Below are 17,644 nucleotides of genomic sequence, written 5' to 3' on the forward strand. Positions count from 1 at the left end.
TTCTTAGAAACTTCTCTATACAAAGCAAGAAAAAGAACACACAAAATCATACATGACTCTTCAACTTTATTGATTAAGATTCAGTTTCACAACTACCTACTTAGACGGATCATACCCTCGCCCGCCAGGGTTCCTTCTAGATCTCCAATAATTCGAGTTATTCGAACTTCTAGACCTCTTTGCACTTCTTGGAAGAGAGTTTTAACACTACTGGCAAAGAGCTTAATGTCAAAGCTACCAGACTTTTGAAGTTCGTCAGCAACCTTGGCAAATTCCGGGCTGATCTTGGTTTGAATGTCCATCAATTTCTGTCCCGTTAAGACAACATATCTTTGCAGCTGAAATGTCTGTTCAAGGAAACTTTCCAACGCTTTGGTTTTCCCTTTCGTTCTAACTACTTTAGACTCTCCACATTTTACACTCGCCTCATAATCATGCTGCAAACCACAAACAGATTATCAGAAAGCGAGTTTCACACAGCTTCATATAAGACTCCAATACTTTCAGAAATATAGAGCAAAAACATCAAATACTTTCAGAAAATGAGGAATGAATTTATAACAGAATGTTTGTAAATATGAACATACCATCCTTTGGCAGAGTTCATCATTCTTCTCCTGCAGAGAATTGTATCTGCCCACTTGTTTATTCAGCAGTGTCAGAAACAAAAGAAATTCTCTAATGCCAACTTGTCCATTATCCTCATTTTCAGAATTCCGAGAAGTCTCTTGTTTTCCGATGAGCTTCTCAAGCAAGAGAAATTGCTGTTTCAGCCTTTTGATTTTGTAAGACACTCCTAGAGCATGGATATCCATCCTCCATTGGGCACTATAAGTTCTTCCAAACTGCTGTCCTATTGATGCCAACTGTTCGGCATTATCAACCTCCTGTGGACTGCTTGTGTTAGCTTCTTGAATGGGACTGTGACAAGCAATTTCTTTCTCATCTTCAAACTCAGTTCCTGGAGATTGTATCAATGGATTTCTATTCTCAACAAGGTTTGAACAAGAAATCTCTTCTCTCTCAATAGCATCGTCTCTTATCGTCCCAACAGAATCTTTATCTCTCTGTTGCTCTTCTTCTCCCGATTGTAGCTTTATAACCTTGACATCAGACCAAGTGCCGTTGTCTTCATCTAGCAGATCCCATTTTGTCGCCTGGTACCCTTGAGAGCTAAACTGTGATGCCAATTGGCCTTTCAGGGAAGCTAATTCCTCTTCTCTCTCCATTGACAGAGCTTTTAATTTCATATTCCTATGTCTAAGCTGCAGGATCTCTTGATTCTGTCCAGCAAGATGTGAATGAAGCCGCTTGGATTCAAGTTCCAAGCTGAGCATCTGCCAACGGAAAACTTCTAACTTTTCATCTTTCATCCCCATTTGTTCTGCAAATGCATCGATTTCTAAGTCATGTCTCTGCTGAAGTACTAACACATACTTTTCTGCCTCAGAACATACCAACTCTTCCATCTGCTTGACATCAATCATTCTCCCTTCAGTGGAAAAGTCCATAGATGAACCCAAAAAGGAAAAATAAATTATTAAGTCAAAAACACCTTGATTTAAGCAGTGTTAAGCCAAACATATGAAAGAATATTGGGAGGAAAGTAGATTAGGATCAATGGAAATAAACATGACCAATGTTGGTTAGAATGAGCTATATTATAACGCATTGGCTAATAAAGGAAATTTAAGTTTATTACCAGAGACTGGGTCATCACTTTTTTCAGGGGAAAGACATTCAGAAAGGGGGTGGTTGTAGTCAATATAAATATCAGTTGGCTTCAATATTGTCTTCCCATTATTTGAGAGCCCGGTTGTATTTGAATACTTGCCCCCAGCACTCGCAGGAACATCATATCCTGAATTGTCCTGATTGGACAACACACTTCTTAGTGATTGTCTTTCATGTCTAGATTCTAAAATTGTCTTCCATCTTTCAGCTTCTAATTCTGCTTGCTTTCTCTTAGCTTTGGATAACTTAATCTCCTTAAGGAGCATTTGCTTGTGTGCCGTATCCAGCTTGGATTTTCTCAGCATTGCTGATAGTATCTTGTCTTTCTGTTCTAAATCCTTGCGCATCTTAACAATCTCAGCTGATAGTTTCTGTACCAATATTACCGACTCCTCCTTTTGCTCTAAAACTGAATCAAGCTCATCTTTTGATGCTTCAACTTGTCTAACTGCTCGCCCCATATCAGCTTCAAGTTGCCTTTGGTTTGAGACCAGCTCGATGAACGCGGATTTGTGCTTCCAAAGCTCAGAGGAATGCTCTTGGGCCTCACGTTTAGCTGTTTCTCTCAATTCTTCTACTACATTTTCAACCTTGGACAGTTTTTCTTCCAACTCAATTCCTTTTTTAATCTCTTCCTCTATTGTCTTCTCCTTGGACTCCAGTGCCGCCTCCATCTCCTTCAATTTTTCGTTCAGTTCAGAAATAAGTTCCTCCTTCTTTTCCAGAACCCTCACATCATGCATTAGAGCTCCAATGTGTTGGCGAAGCTTCTTCCTTTCAATCAACCACCGTTGCTCTTGAGCAGCGAAAATGCAAACAACTTTTTCATTAGCTTTGGCATCTTCATGTCTGATTCTTTTCAACTCTGCTATCTCTCTCTCGGCAGCCTTGAGTTTATGAAGAAGATTGGGTGTTTGCCGATCCACTTTTCTCTGAGCACTCCATATTAGCAATCCCAAGAGCTGGGCACTTCCTTGAAGCATCTTTTCCCGAACTTCAGACCATTTTTCGTCTATGCAATCCGATATTGACAATAGTCGAAGAGCAAAGAATGCGCAAGAAACACCAAAATACATGGGAGATAAACTGTCAATCTTCTCTTCTGAGATAAATGTTAGTGTGTTGGAGACCTCTTTCTCATCCATCATTCAAAACAATGGTCCTTCTCCTTTGAATACACTATCACAAGATAAATAAAGGTTAGTCTATAAGACGTTAGCAATTCATGTAAAATACATTAGAAACAGGACTAAAACAAGACTTTCAGGAGAGTGAAAGCAAGAGATTGGACAAAAGACCAGTCAGATTACAATATACAGCCCACAAGCATTTGAGAATTGAAGCACGGAAACAACACATACAAGAGTCTTGCAGAAGAAAGTGAAACAGGATGAGGGCTTATCTTAGATAATCAGTATTGAAAGTGGGGGGGACACTGAACTCAAGAGAGCAGCAGTTCTTATAGAACATCATGGAGCATCACCAAATCATAAAATTGTAATATGTAAGATGGATGGAGGGTATAAGGTTATGAAGAAGAACGTGAAATATCAAAAGCATGGCTGCTTTTACATGTGCCCAAGACTGCAGAACAGTGGAGGAGAAGCCAAACTACAGCACAATACAAGAGCTAGGAAAAAAGAAAAAGAATAAAAGAGAATTGTCCCTGGTTTTCAGGGAAAAGACAGGCTGCAATCAACCCCACTTGCTTTTCCCCTTTTCCATCTCCCCCAATCCCATCTCCTCAAACTTTCTCTATCAAGAGTCAAGACTGGTTGATAAAGCAAACATAAGGTTTTCAGGAAATTAATGGCAACTAAATGTAAACTGAAAAGAAAAGGCAACTTTTATGCATCGAAAAGTCCTCTATAAAACTATTCCTTTTCGAGGCATAATGAGAAGCATTTGAAAAGGCTGCATCTGTAAGTTACTTTCAGTTTTCACAAGGAGATTATGTCTTTTACTTCTCACCTTTTGAAGTAGAAAGCAAAAGAGTTGCTAGCAATGCACAGTAACAGCGGTAAGTGCCAGTTTACAAAGGAGAGCAACAATAACCCAAATCAAAGAAGCCCACCAAGAACCATACTCCATTTCACAGCTAAAAACAGTAAAACCCACTCTTCTTTCTCCAGCAAGTGGAAGAAGACATCAAATACCTTTCAGTGGTTCAGCCAAAGTAAAATCAGGATGGAGCATCCTCTTGTGCATAGTATTATTATAGATAAACAATTAAATGTATCAGTTTTAGATAGACAAAATAGTGGAGCTACTCAGTCAACGAGCCCTTCGTGGGTCGGGAAGAATTGACTGGTGGAGTTTCTTCCATCGGTTCGACCTGTAAAGCAGAAAGCAGCAGAACGGAGCAGAGAACACAATTCGATATAATCAAAACTCGGACTCAATAATACAAATCCTCCACAAGAATCCCATTTACCACGAGGTGGAGCATTTTATAATCCTAAAGTTGAAGATCGGGCCTCGGAAACCGAAGTTGGCAATGCGGGATTTGAAATGGGTCCTATGCCGAACCTCTTTGATTGCATTCAAAGCAACCTCATGAGATTAGATTGGCGAAAGAAGAATAAAGAGGGAAAGATTCTAATTGGGTCACATATTCTTATGAAGTTGAGGGGGCAGAGAAGGTGTACCAAAGAGAACTATTGTGTCGTTTATGTGCCCACTTCAACTGCCCGCCTCTACTGACATAGTCACATTCTGCTTCTAATAAATAAGTTGTATTAAAATTTGGATACAAATAAGAGATTAGATTACAGTTAGGGAGTAGTCAAACTTTTTTGTATCGAAACTACATGTCGGATTGGACTCTGTAACGAGACTGGAGTGTGAGTGTCCCATTACAGCTCAGTCTCACCCACGACTCTGTTAATATAATCCAATTAAGCAAAGGGGGCTTCATTGGAATTTGGAGGGGCCTTAACTGGGCTACTTCCTGTCGGTTGGATGCCATGACTTGTCTATTACGCCAAACCCCTATGCGGCCCATCACCATGTGGGTTTACTACTGGGCCCACGTACATAGCTACTGGCCCAGTATAAATTATAAATTTAATATTTTTTCAAATTATTAACTATAAAGGCAAATGAATAAGTAGGAAAGACTGATGACATTCATTTATTGAACAACATGAGTAGTTAACTGAATGAAGCAAAACCAGCCCTCCAATCCTTGACACCAAGGGGCACTGCCCAATCTTCTCCTCCTGCAGTGTACTCCGGGCTACACCCTACCATCTGTATAGGAGACAACCGAGTTCCATTCTTCATTGGGCTTTGGCTCATTTGCGTTCCTCCCCCTGAACTCGACGAGTCGCAACCCGACCCATGAACCGATCTTTTTCTGGTTGACATCTTGCATTTTGGTCTTTGGTGTTTGATTGAGCCTTGACTACTCCTCACCTTGGCCTCAGTGGATTGGGTCGGGGCCATGTAGCTAGGAACATTCTTAGAAACTCGCTCTTGTGGAGTCGAGTGTGAGCCTAATTCAATCGAGTCCAAATTTAGTTGGGCCAGTGCAATGGGATCCATTTCGATGGTCTTTTCCGACATGTCGTCTGTTGCAGTGGTGGCAGTTGTGGGTGCGATATAAGACTCACGTGCGTTGGAATGGGGAACATGATATGGGTGGGAACACATCCAATGCTGGAGCCAATTGGCCTTCTCATGGTTAAACCTAAAACCATTCACATTTTCACCCAATTGTAACATTCCTTCTTCTTGTCTTCGTTGATGTTGCTGTTGTACAGACAAGTCTCAAAATGTTGCTGATATGGAGAAGAAGCCTAACAGGGGAAGGGTATGGGAAGAGAATTAATGAGAGACACATACCTGATACGAATATGCATAAGCCAGAGCTTTTTCCCTTTTCATTTGGGCATCACGTTTTCTTGAACAATCTTCTTTCATTTTCTCTACACTTAAAACCCCACCATCCCAACCTTCTTCGTCTACTGCAAATCTTTTATCATAATTTTGGTTTGCCAATTGCAGCCTACCAGCACGAACTCTTGCTTGCACCCTCACTAATGCTTGCATGCAACGCATCGTCATTTCTGCTTGCTTCCGCACGTTGTGGCCTCGGACCAATGCTTGCAGCCTCACTAGCCCCTTCAAGGCACGCAGTGCTCGTCGCGCCTACAACATTGAATAACACACAATAATTTAATGGCGAAGAACATTCTTTTTAAGTTCAACAATTGTGGAGGTGAGTGACTTAACCATCTGACTTTTGAAGTTGTAATTGATATCCTATCTCATAAGATATAGTTTAAGGAAGGCAAAATTATATGAATTTAGCACATAAAAAAATGTAGAATAAGATTTAGAATTTCAAATGTAGAAACAAAATAACAGCCCTGAAGTTTACAAAGAAAAAAAGAACCGACTTACCAAGTAGCCTCTGTAATAAGCTTGAATAAGAGTAGCTGCACTATCTTCTCTAAATTGCCACCCATAGCCAGCCAAACGAACAACTTTTGTCGCTGCCTGAGCTGCAGCAACTGCAGCTTCTGTAGCTGCTGCAGTCGCTGCTGCAACCGCAATGGCATGATCTCGATCTTTGATCCTCGGTGTCGATTGAACGCTTTCGTCGTTCATTATTTCTGTCAAATTCTCCTCGGGAAATTGTTGAAGTGATATAACCTCCCGAGCATTATGCTGCCATTTTCCCACATTCACAATTCTTTTACTTAAACTTCACCAACTATTCAAATGGGTATCCCCATTATGGCATATTGTTAAAACACAAAATTGGTTCAAAGAAAAGAGATAAAAATGTGGTTGGAAAATGATGGATATCTACCACCAACATGCACATGATAGGCTTAAAAGGTTTGACAACAAAATGTCATACACATTTTGGGCCCTCATGTACTCTCATGGGGGACCAAAACCCCCGCCTTTCGTTTTCTTCCCTTCTTCCTCAGTCATGCATGGAGGTTGAAGATTAAAAGTGTTGGATGAAAGTCTCACGTCAACTTCTAACTTCTTCCTACAGTACATTTGGGGGCATTTTAACCCTAGAAGGGGTAGACATGCTTTTTGGTAAATGGTCATACACCCTCTTACTCCTCATACTGACCCAATATGGAATGGTAAAGACCTATCTAGGATGAAAGCATGTAAAAGGGGTTTGGAACGGGCATGCAACCATGAACAACAGGTTCTGGACAAGCAAGACCGGAATATTTGTCATGCGGCCATTGACAACACGTCTTGGACATGCATGACCATGACCGTGATATCTTCCCCACTGAATTGGTTGAGTGAAGCGTTTTGGAGAAGTCCAAAGCAAAGTCACGAGAGCTTATGTTCATCTAACAAAAAGTTCCGTTGTTTTCTTCCAGCAAAAGCACAAAAATGTAGTGATCATAAAAAAACAGAGTAAATTTTAAACATACAAATCCGAAGGTTGAGATTGTGCAGACCTAGAAAAGCAGTTAAAGTTTTGGAAGTAATTGTAGGAAGTGAGAGATGAAAACCCAAACCTTGTCGTGGAACTCAGGCGAGCTGAAGTCCTTAAAAGAAGAAGAAGATTTGAGAACTTTCTTGACGGTGGAGAACCAGGAAGTTGGTTTCTTCCCCATCTGCAGCCTCCGGAAACAGATCAAAGGCGTTCAAAAGCAACCAACAAAGAATTCAGCGACCGGCAGGAATGAAGATAAGGACCGCGACCATCAGCTTGAAGAGGTTGGATTAAGCGGGCATTGGAAAATGAAGAAGAGAAGCGGTAGGTAGGTGAGAGTGTGAAGGATAAATTAACGCCAAAACAGAGCTGAAGAGAAGAAGAAGCTGCCGTTAATGTTGAAGGGAATCACGAGGGGAAGGGCAGGGGATTTCTTTGTCATACGTGAACACCACCATACTTTTTCCACCTCCAGTTGGTGGAGGCTTTTAATGAGCATATGTATGTGTGTATATATATATATATGTATGTACATGTGAACGAAACTCATTTGGGCTGTTGGTAATGGATCAAAGATGGGCCAGATTTTTGTTGGGAGTGAGCCCACAAGGCCGAAACAATTATTTTGTTTGTGTTTGGTTTCTTAACACAAAAGAGGGCTTTATTAAGCTGGACCAAAAGATCTTACATTAGGCGCTTGCCCAAACAAGGCCAACTCCAAAATACAAAACAAATTGATTGCCCAAACAAGGCTAACTCCAAAATACAAAACAAATTGATTTTCAGTACTTTTTTTCCCCCAAATCCTCCAAATTAGATATTCAATCTGGAAGGCACACGAGTCACAACTTCACCTCGCTGCGTGATTTTCTGTTGTGTGAGAATATCTCCTAGTGTCTTCCTTCATCATCCGCTTCCAATTTCCCTTCCTTCTCTCCCCCGCCGATGCCGATGCCAATTCCAAATCCTTCACTTCCCCATCTCCATCTCTATTAGCTTCCAATTTTCTCAATCCCCATTTCACTTCCTCCATGACCTTATATATTTAGCTCTTTTCTCCTCTTTTTCCTTTCATTTCCCGCTAAATACTACTTTCACCCATGGCCGCCGCCGCTCTCAGGTCCAGGTCCAGGTCCTCCAAGGAAGTTGCCAGTTTAACTCTTTCTCGTTGTAGACACTGTGTTTCCAATTATATTCACTCTGCTAGCAATCCCATTTCCCACTGCACGAGTCGTAACAAATCGAATGACCTCTATCTCAGCTCGCCTTTCCACTTGGTCTCTTTCAAGTCGGTTTCACTTAGAGGCGACTTTCTCCACAACGGGACTCAATCTTCCGATCATCGGATGGCTTATCCGAATTCCAACAAGAACCTGAATGAGAGGTTGAGCAGGGGCGGTTGTTTTATGAGCACTTATGGGGACCCGCCTGAGGTGTGGTCTGGAGATGGGATTGTGATTCGTGGGAGTAATTCAAGCTTGAATGGTCGTGGAGGTGGCGGTGGTGGAAGCGCCAACTCTGGTTCTGGTGGTGGTGGCTTTGGCGCGAACTCGAATGATGGGTGTTGGGGTGGTTCCAGTTTGGGTCCTAATTTTCCAACCCCGAAGGAAATCTCCAAGGGGCTTGATAAGTTTGTAATTGGTCAGGAGAGAGCTAAAAAGGTAATCATCGTTTGTGGCTGTACATTTTTTATACATTCAGATATATTCTTTTTATTGTCTGAAGTAAGCGTTGGTCTCTCTTGCAGGTGCTCTCTGTGGGTGTTTACAATCACTACAAGCGTATCTATCATGAATCGTTGCAAAGGTTGTTGAATTTGAACGCTATATACTTCCTGTCTATTACGAGTATATATATACTTTTTTGAAGTATGGTGGAGTTAGTAAGGCGTGGTTTTACTTGAGGTCCATAGTTCTGGTCAGAAATTACAACTCACAACCAACTTATCTATTGTCCTTGTTTCTTCATTACTTGTTCTGTGGTGTGTGGGAGGAAGTGGCTGACATAGTTGTTAAACTCTTACGATAACTCCCAAAGGCAAAACACACACAGATGCATACAAATATCATGATGCCTGTACTTGTAGTGGATCATTGTCTTTATGGAGTCTAAAACCTGCAGAGCCTAGTTTTACCAGTCTGTCTTCTTGATTTTATGATAAGAAAGGATACACTGAATTGGACAGTCAAATTGGGAACTGGTAACCTTTAGTTCAATATTGAGGTGAATCCACTTCCAGAACAATTCTTCAAGAAGACATTCTCCGATAAGGAATTGCTACAAGGGACGTAAGATTTGGATTACCTTGCTGATCGAAATCTCAAGACAAGAATATTTGTTTAAGATTCGAATCACTTCACAAGCAAGATTGATCATATCAAGCTTGAATGATTCTAAACATGCAATCTAAACTACATAGAATTACATAGAAACTTAGCTATTGGATAAAGGAGAGCACAAATGCTCATTTTAGTCTTTTCTAAGTTTTTTTTTTTTTGACAAATACAACATACATGACTTTATATAGCCTCAAATTGAAATCTTTGACATTCCGTTAGGCATTTCAAAAGTTGTACCATTCATATTTTATGATCATAATTGACCACTATGTAAATGTAACCTAAAGTAAACAAAAAGTCTTAAATCGCATAAAGAAACATCAGAACTCTAAATTATGACCCACCCAAAATTTATAACAATAAAGCTTGATTCTTTTTCAATGTGGCATGAATTGAAACATCTTTTGACAATTTTAACAACATTTTTTTCACATCTTCCTTAAAGTTTATATTGCATGATTGATGTCTTGTTTCATATCATTCTCTCTCTCCTTTTGTGTTTCTGTTTTGAATTTATAGAGCAGTAAGTGTTTATATGATCAGAGTGATGTATGCTTTCATTCCTTCCTTCCGAGAGTTGAGTGCATGTTCTCATGTGAATAATAATGATACATGTTGTGAATATTCTATTTAGATGGGTGTTGATTCCTCTGTCTCCCTCTTGCTACACTAATTGAGGATGTGCTCATTCTGTGAAGTAAAATATGAAGGACCTTTAAATGTTCTGTTTTTCTTGTGCAATCTAGGCCTACAGGAGATACGGTTACCAACAAAGCTGATGCTGTTGATGATGATAAAGTGGAACTTGAGAAAAGTAACATCCTTCTGATGGGGCCAACAGGCTCAGGTGCAGTTTACTTTTGTAAAATGTAGAGTATGTGATTCAAGTTCAATAATCACCATATCTTTGGAAATTTGATTTGTCCCAACTGATAAAAATAAAATAAAATAAAGATCTTTCCAAATTCATTTGGAGATATAGAGAAATATTTTCTTGTTAAGAAATCAATTTATACCACGGAACATTAAAAGTTGTATCACATAAAATCTCAATCCATTAATTGTATCAATTTAAACCTGAAACTTTTATTAGTGAATTAATTTAGGTTTTAAGACTGTTAATTTTTAACTTTCACTCTTGTATAAAACCTCTCTTAATACGGAGACGGACATAAAATAGAGAAAAATGTTGGAACTAAATGGATAATATGAGTTTTTCATTAATTAGCAATTTTTTATCTCTCGTCTTCCTCTATTTTTCTACTTATTTAGAAGTAATTCCGTGATAATTTTTCTTGCTACTTTGTTAGGACTTTAGGAGAAGAATAATGTTATTTAAGTGATTTTGAGTTGATTTAAAGTGGAATAAAGTCAAACTAGCTATAAATTACTAATGGAAGGTCTAAATTGATTCACTCGTGAAAGTTTAAGGTTTAAATTCATACAATCATTAGTTTGGGGTTTTAATTGATACAACCAAATTGATTTAGCCTATTTTTTTCCCCAAAGATTTTCTATGCTAAGGCCATTCTCCCTATGAATGGAATAGTGCCCTTTTTCCCACCAACCAAAAGTGGCTCCCGGAGTCGGTGTCTACTCTTGCCGGTAGCCCCATATTTTCTTCATAGAGTCTGGATGCTTTAGTTCGGGTTTGGTAAAGGGACATGTAATTGTAGGCATGCTGAAGAGAACTGATTTTGTAGGAGTAAGCCTTCCCTTGTGTGGTAACCTTCTTCCATCTAGTTGAGCCTCTTAGAAGCACTATCTCTAACCGTATCAAATCCTAAAAGCTAAAACTCATTATTGCAATGCCCCTCCAAACATGACACATTCCTTCAATTACTGCAGGATTAAACATTGGTCAATTAGTTTTTGTTTGCTGTCTAATATCGTCTCTAATTATTGTGAACTCCTATATAATTCTTTCTTATTCTACTTAATATTTGTTTCAAGGACAGGGAAAACACTTCTCGCCAAAACCTTGGCACGATTTGTTAATGTTCCATTTGTTATTGCAGATGCAACTACACTAACACAGGTAACTTGATTACTCCTTTTTTTTTTTTTTTTTTGCATAAAAAAGTTTAGTTCTTAGTAGGGTGATTAGTTGTGTTTTGCATGGGCAAGTAACCTTTGCTGTGTTATGAATTTTTCATTTAACTTTCTGGGATGTTGATGGCACAAAGATATATGTTTCTGTTCCACGAGTCTTATATACCCGGTAGTTTCTAGGTCCACTAAATTCAATCAATTGTAGTGTCTTGCCTACGTTAACTATAAATTGTTAATGATTCAAAAGGTAAATCTCTTTCAGTTTGGAACCAGGAGTTATTCATCTGTAGTTGTTAAGATAGAGTATCAAGTTGCTTCCAGTCACTGACGTTTTCGGGTTGAATTTATAATGTTTTAGTTGGATATTTTTTGTTGCTGTGTGTAGGCGGGATATGTTGGAGAAGACGTGGAGTCTATATTGTACAAACTTCTGATGGTATGCACCAGAGTACAGTTAAACTTTTCACTTCACATCCAATATGTCAATTATAATCAAGACCATGCAGCATACACTCTTTCTTTCTGTAATCAAACCATTACCGTACAGTATATTCTTTTTCATTTGGTTTAATTCTTAAATAAAAAATTATTTTCCAATACTTAGTTCAGAACCTGTAACTTCGTTCATTTTGGCTCCGGTTATTAATATTCTCCTGTCTTGATATTGTTCTTATATGTATTTAAATGTCAGGTTGCTGATTATAATGTGGCAGCTGCACAGCAGGGCATTGTTTACATAGACGAAGTTGATAAAATTACCAAGAAGGTTCTCCTCGATTCTTATATTCACCTTTCCTTCCCCATCTTCTGAGGAAGGACTGATGTGAATTTTCTTTGCCTGATAATTCTATTGCATTTGTCTGAGGCAGGCAGAGAGCCTTAACATTAGCAGAGATGTGTCAGGAGAGGGCGTGCAGCAGGCATTATTAAAAATGCTAGAAGGAACGGTAAGTTTTGCAATTCATTGTAGGTGAAGTTTTATGATTATGTGCAGCAGGCACACGTGACTTATGATGCCATTGAAACCATTGCGATGGTGAGAATGAAATCAGGAATTCCTAATTTGGACTAGAGCCTTTCATAGTATATATTTTTTGTTCTCTAGTTGTTTGTGGTGAGCTCATATGTGATATATATATTTTTTTATATCTAGATTGTAAACGTGCCTGAGAAAGGTGCAAGAAAGCATCCCAGAGGTGAAAATATCCAGGTAGGTGGTTGTAACTTGAAGGAATTTGCTTTCCTAGCAAGGGAATAAAAGAACAGTGAGCCTTTAGATGTGTTTCTCCACTTGTGAAATAAACATTTTCCCTACTTTATTATAATGATATGAACAAAAAATTGGCTTAGGAGTTTAATCCTGATCATTATGAAATGTTTCTTTGCAGATTGATACTAAGGACATTCTCTTCATATGTGGGGGTGCCTTCATCGACTTAGAAAAAACGATCTCAGAAAGGTTATCTGCATTTAATAGCTACCCTAGTTTACTCATTTCAGTACCAATTACTTACGTTAGTTTATAACCTGGGAGGACTTTTTCTTCAATTCAGGCGACAAGATTCTTCTCTAGGGTTTGGGGCCCCAGTTCGTGCAAACATGAGGGCAAGTGGTGTTACAGATGCCATTGTTACTTCTTCACTACTGGAGACTGTAAGTGCAGACCACTTTCAGTTTATAAATAACAGCAATGAAACATGGACACTTCATTTTAAGCCTGAGTGTCTGTGTCAGACACGTGTTGGGCACGGATACATCCAGACACGTGTCCAACACACTATTTTACGTGTTCTTTCTTATTTTTATTTTTTAAATTTGGACATGGTGGTGAAATTTTTTTAAACAAAAAAGGGCCCAAGCATTTAAATTTAGAAAAGTTTTGGAGGACGGCCTTCCATAACTGTTGATAAAAAGGCGAATCGATCGAATTACTAGTGGAAGCAAGCTTTTGAGTTGTTGAACTTGTAGAAAAAAACACCATTCTTCTCTAACGCTCAAAACCATCTATCCTCTTGATCTTTGACTATGAAGATCAAAAGTAGATGAGATAGGGAAGCCCATTCTTCAATTTCAACTTCATTAAGATTTCTTCTCAAGAAAAGGTTCCAAGAACCAACACTTCGATTCCGAAGATCAGCATTGGGGGCCACTTTTTTGAGAGAGATGGTAAAGAGAGGGATATGTAGACTAAAACCAAACATCTTTCAAAAACAGAGTTTTGTCACCTCTCCCAACTCTAACTTCAATATGATTGCACCAAATTCTGCAAATTTAGAATAGATATCCATTTGTGTCTTGTTTCTATCATTCTCTTACTGATTTTTCATAGAAAATTTATATTTTGGTAGGTTGAAAGTAGTGACCTCATTGCATATGGGTTAATACCCGAATTTGTTGGTCGATTCCCCATCCTCGTCAGTTTGTCAGCCCTAACAGAAGACCAACTTGTTCAGGTATATTCTATATTTTGTTCTTCTTGTGATCATTTATTCTGAAAGATAACCCTCATGTATTTATTTCTAGTGTTGGGTCAACCAAGATCTCCCGAACTAATACTAATAGAATAGAAAATAACTATCATTTTATGTATACTTTCCCCGATTCTATTGCTACCGTGGGGAGTCATGGAATTTATTTTAAATAAGAAAATCCAAAATTCACTGATTGCATGGTGAGATCTAGTTTGCATTCTTTTAGCTGCACAAGTTTATGGTAGATCCAGTCCACATTCTTTTATTGTCATGCTTGCAAGATATGTGGAATAATATGCATCTACACTGATATTTGGTTAGTAAATTAATGATCGTGAAGAACATAAGTTGATAATCTCTCAAGCTCTCAAGTTTTACTGATCTTAATTGCTATGGATGTTATCTTCCCAACTCAACATGACTTGCATACTGCGCATTTTTAGGTCTTGACAGAGCCAAAAAATGCGCTAGGAAAGCAGTATAGAAAGATGTTCCAGATGAATGACGTAAGTTATTCTGCTCTTTTCCTTCGTTTCAGATTCCAAGGGAGGACTTGAATTTCTGTACCCGTACAATTATACATTTACTTATTACCCTTCTATTGTGTTGGTACAGTTATTACTTCGACTTTCTGTTAACTTGAAACACTAATATCTTGGGATAACATGTCATCAGGTCAAGCTCCACTTCACAGAAAATGCCTTGAGATTAATTGCAAGAAAGGCAATGTCTAAGAACACTGGAGCACGGGGTTTGCGATCAATATTGGAGAATCTATTGATGGATGCTATGTACGAGGTAGGCTGTTCCTTATTTCTCCATATGAACTTAAAAATACAAGTGGCCTAAGAAAGGAGAGCCTAATATGAAAAATGTCAAGACAAAAATCTAAGCTATAGATACAAAAAAGGACTCCAATCGATAAGAATAGGGTCGACAGGAAAATTCCAAAAGTTCTTCTAAACACACCTACAGAGAGACATTGAACTTGGCCAAAGACCAAGCCTCCCCTAGAGCCTCTCAACACCTTAAACACCCCCCCGATGATCCCAAAACGCAGTCCAAAATTGGAATTGTGTGCTGGAATCTCCAGAGGATGTGATCCAAATCCTCATAAGCCTTCTAACAAAGAAGACGCCACTGCAATCTAAACCATATATGGACAAATGCCTATGAATTGAATCACTAGTGTTAACTCTCTCATGGAGGACCAGCTAAGTAGAAAAGTTTAACATTCTTGGGAATTCTACCCTACCGTACCGAGGAAAATAAGAAGTACCTGAAGGGTTGAGGGTCGCACAAGATGAAAGGAAAATGTAGAAGAAACCCGTTTGAAGAATCACAGTTTATGAATGGAAATCCATAATTATCCTAGAATCGTAATGAAAACTGACCAACAAAGAAAGGAGAGGTAAAACATCAAAAGTTTTCCTGTTTAAAATAGGTGGGAGACCCAAAATTATATGATGTGCAATTACCCTAAAGAATGAAGGACGGTAGTCACACGGAGTAGCATTAAAAGATGAGGAAACATGTAGATGAGATTGCTTCCAAGTAATTCCTATATGTACATTGAGCCACAGAAAATTCAAGACCCATCCAAACAGGTGAGAACCCCTTTCTCACGTCACAAGTCTCAGTAAACCCTATGGTGCAAAGCATTTGGCTCCAAAATGAAACGCCACAACCATTTTGGTAATAAGCCCAATTAGGAAGCCTCAAGTTTCCCATGCCCAACCCACCTAATTCAGTGGGTCTTATCACAAATCCCACCTAATCAAATGGGAACCCTACCCTTGTTGAATTTTATAGGAAATCTCTCATGATCTTGAAACCATCACTAACAGAGGGAGAAATTCTAAAAAGATAGTTTGTTAGGATCCCACTCAAAATAGTCTGAATAAGGGTCAACCTTCTTCCCTAGAGAAAAGTGCCTCTTTTCGGAAGAAGATGTTTTTGGAGTTTGGTCCTTTTCCATAATAGGTCTCTGAAAGGATAACTGGTCGGAGTTATCACCTAGGGGAAGCCCTAAATAGTGGCAGGAAAGTGCTCATCTTCACAATTCGTGATAGCCGCCTATACAACCAAAACTTCGGGGGATCATAACTAATACCACTATAAATCTCGTCTCTATTATTTTAAGACTGCAAATGGCTTTAAATCGACACAATACGGTTAAATTAACAAAGAAGACCCTCTGAGTAGATGGAAACTAAATTAGTAAAGATGGCACAGCTTTGAGAGGACAGTGACTGCAGAAATAACAGGCGTGCACTAAGACCAAGAATGAAACAACACTTCTTTTTTTTCCTCCTTTGGAAGCCATGAGTCAAAGTGGTTCTGTTCTTTTCACTGCAGCAAGTCATTTGACAAACAATTTCTTATACTTTAACCTACCATATCACCTTGGAGTGTATTGCAGATTCCTGATGTCAGAACAGGTGAGGATATAATCGATGCTGTTATCATTGATGAAGAATCCATTGGGTCAGACAGCACGGGTTGTGGCGCTAAAATTCTTTACGGAAAGGGAGCATTGGATCGCTATCTTTCAGGACAAAAGGTAGAAGATAGAAAGCTCTATCAATATCAATATCAATTACATGTCCTTCCTGGCAATCTAATAATGCTGCTTACTTGGCTTTGCAGACTACAAGTCAGGGTTCCGAAGAAGAGGCAGAACCTGAAAGTGAAACAGATCTTCCTTCAGTTGTTGCCAGCAGCATGTAACCAGCCATTTCTGAAAGCCCATGTATTATAACTGTAATGTTGTACATATTACTAGTCCACATTTATTAATAGTTCAAATGGGAAATTACTGTCATACAGATTATCTGATTCTCTAAAAAGAAAGTGTTTTGTGTTTTTCATTTCAAAGTCCTGATGCCTTGAGAGCCTACACCTTGTACGAAAGGTGGGGAAAGCACAAAATTTACTTGCCCATGAATGTTGATTGATGAGGGTTAACATTGGGAATAATATGCTTTTGTAGCTTCAAATTCACTCACAGCCATATCATATCCAAGGTTGATATTCCCCTTTTCAACCTGCATTTTCCTAATACTATATGTATTGGGAAGGGAAGCCTATAATTAAAGATATGATTGCCCTTTTTTATGCACTCTATACCCTACTTTTTTAACTTGTACGAGTATTTTTTTTTAGATACACTTTGAGATTTTAATTAGGCCCCGCACTCACAAATTAGGTAATTTAATTTCTTAGTTGTGATTCATTCTTGGATACAAATTAAATAAAATTGCTGATTGGAACAAGCCTCTTAACATATTTAAGCCGACAAGTATTTATATTTATAGAATGAATAATTGTAAGTCAATTACTAAGATAATATGTATTAGTTGTACAAATTAAGGTAGCTTCTTTCATTTGCTGGCCAGACAACCTTAAAATTCTTTCTTTTTCTTAAAGAAAAAAACAGTTAAAAGAATAATGATGCATCTTAATTGCCATAATTATTGAAAGATCTTAAATAGATATTATGATGATAATTACAAGAAAAGAGGAAGAAAAAGAAAAAGAAAAGAGAAAAGAGAAAAGAGAAAAAAAAAAAAAAAAAAAAAAAAAAAAAAAAAAAAAAAAAAAAAAAAAAAAAAAAAAAAAAAAAA

The 17,644-nt window shown here is 38.4% G+C and overlaps 3 protein-coding genes across 6 annotated transcripts; 1 reads left to right on the forward strand and 2 right to left on the reverse strand.

Annotated features, from left to right (window-relative positions):
* Positions 1 to 46: 46 nt before the first annotated feature.
* Positions 47 to 4,456, reverse strand: LOC111467468 (myosin-2). Of its 4 annotated transcripts, none has more exons than XM_023112374.1 (4): positions 4,169 to 4,456; positions 1,703 to 4,069; positions 588 to 1,492; positions 47 to 437 (listed from the first exon to the last, which is right to left on the reverse strand). In XM_023112374.1, exons 2-4 carry the CDS (start codon positions 2,880 to 2,882, stop codon positions 93 to 95), a joined length of 2,430 nt encoding a protein of 809 aa, XP_022968142.1. In that variant the 5' UTR covers positions 2,883 to 4,069; positions 4,169 to 4,456; the 3' UTR covers positions 47 to 92. The 4 variants fall into 4 exon arrangements, with proteins under 4 accessions (XP_022968142.1, XP_022968145.1, XP_022968144.1 ...); XM_023112377.1 differs by lacking the exon at positions 4,169 to 4,456 and having other exon boundaries at positions 1,703 to 2,913; positions 3,891 to 4,153; XM_023112376.1 differs by lacking the exon at positions 4,169 to 4,456 and having other exon boundaries at positions 1,703 to 2,913; positions 3,706 to 4,153.
* Positions 4,457 to 4,792: 336 nt separating this feature from the next.
* Positions 4,793 to 7,625, reverse strand: LOC111467473 (protein IQ-DOMAIN 1-like). Its single transcript, XM_023112384.1, has 4 exons — positions 7,239 to 7,625; positions 6,142 to 6,408; positions 5,581 to 5,886; positions 4,793 to 5,487 (listed from the first exon to the last, which is right to left on the reverse strand). The coding sequence occupies exons 1-4, from the start codon at positions 7,335 to 7,337 to the stop codon at positions 4,888 to 4,890; spliced, it is 1,272 nt and encodes a 423-aa protein (XP_022968152.1). The 5' UTR covers positions 7,338 to 7,625; the 3' UTR covers positions 4,793 to 4,887.
* Positions 7,626 to 7,988: 363 nt separating this feature from the next.
* LOC111467801 (CLP protease regulatory subunit CLPX1, mitochondrial-like) lies at positions 7,989 to 17,021 on the forward strand. The gene is made up of 15 exons (XM_023112872.1): positions 7,989 to 8,817; positions 8,904 to 8,962; positions 10,242 to 10,342; positions 11,454 to 11,533; positions 11,933 to 11,983; positions 12,239 to 12,313; positions 12,417 to 12,494; positions 12,701 to 12,757; positions 12,936 to 13,006; positions 13,101 to 13,200; positions 13,896 to 14,000; positions 14,462 to 14,524; positions 14,694 to 14,816; positions 16,441 to 16,581; positions 16,668 to 17,021. The coding sequence occupies exons 1-15, from the start codon at positions 8,257 to 8,259 to the stop codon at positions 16,746 to 16,748; spliced, it is 1,746 nt and encodes a 581-aa protein (XP_022968640.1). The 5' UTR covers positions 7,989 to 8,256; the 3' UTR covers positions 16,749 to 17,021.
* The last annotated feature ends 623 nt before the right edge of the window (positions 17,022 to 17,644 follow it).

Source organism: Cucurbita maxima, unplaced genomic scaffold (assembly GCF_002738345.1).
Source record: "Cucurbita maxima cultivar Rimu unplaced genomic scaffold, Cmax_1.0 Cma_Scf00034, whole genome shotgun sequence".
NCBI classification, from domain to species: domain Eukaryota; kingdom Viridiplantae; phylum Streptophyta; class Magnoliopsida; order Cucurbitales; family Cucurbitaceae; genus Cucurbita; species Cucurbita maxima.

Bases quoted from the DNA above. Each gene is read 5' to 3' on its own strand.
- LOC111467801 (XM_023112872.1), top strand. From the start codon at position 8,257: ATGGCCGCCGCCGCTCTCAGGTCCAGGTCCAGGTCCTCCAAGGAAGTT. The intron at 11,534-11,932 runs GTAACTTGATTA...TGCTGTGTGTAG, and splicing joins ATGCAACTACACTAACACAG to GCGGGATATGTTGGAGAAGA. The intron at 16,582-16,667 runs GTAGAAGATAGA...TTGGCTTTGCAG, and splicing joins GCTATCTTTCAGGACAAAAG to ACTACAAGTCAGGGTTCCGA.
- LOC111467468 (XM_023112374.1), bottom strand. From the start codon at position 2,882: ATGATGGATGAGAAAGAGGTCTCCAACACACTAACATTTATCTCAGAA. The intron at 1,493-1,702 runs GTAATAAACTTA...TTTCCACTGAAG, and splicing joins AAGTGATGACCCAGTCTCTG to GGAGAATGATTGATGTCAAG. The intron at 438-587 runs GTATGTTCATAT...TGTGGTTTGCAG, and splicing joins ATGAACTCTGCCAAAGGATG to CATGATTATGAGGCGAGTGT.
- LOC111467473 (XM_023112384.1), bottom strand. From the start codon at position 7,337: ATGGGGAAGAAACCAACTTCCTGGTTCTCCACCGTCAAGAAAGTTCTC. The intron at 5,887-6,141 runs GTAAGTCGGTTC...TCAATGTTGTAG, and splicing joins CTTATTACAGAGGCTACTTG to GCGCGACGAGCACTGCGTGC. The intron at 5,488-5,580 runs GTATGTGTCTCT...TCTGTACAACAG, and splicing joins CTTATGCATATTCGTATCAG to CAACATCAACGAAGACAAGA.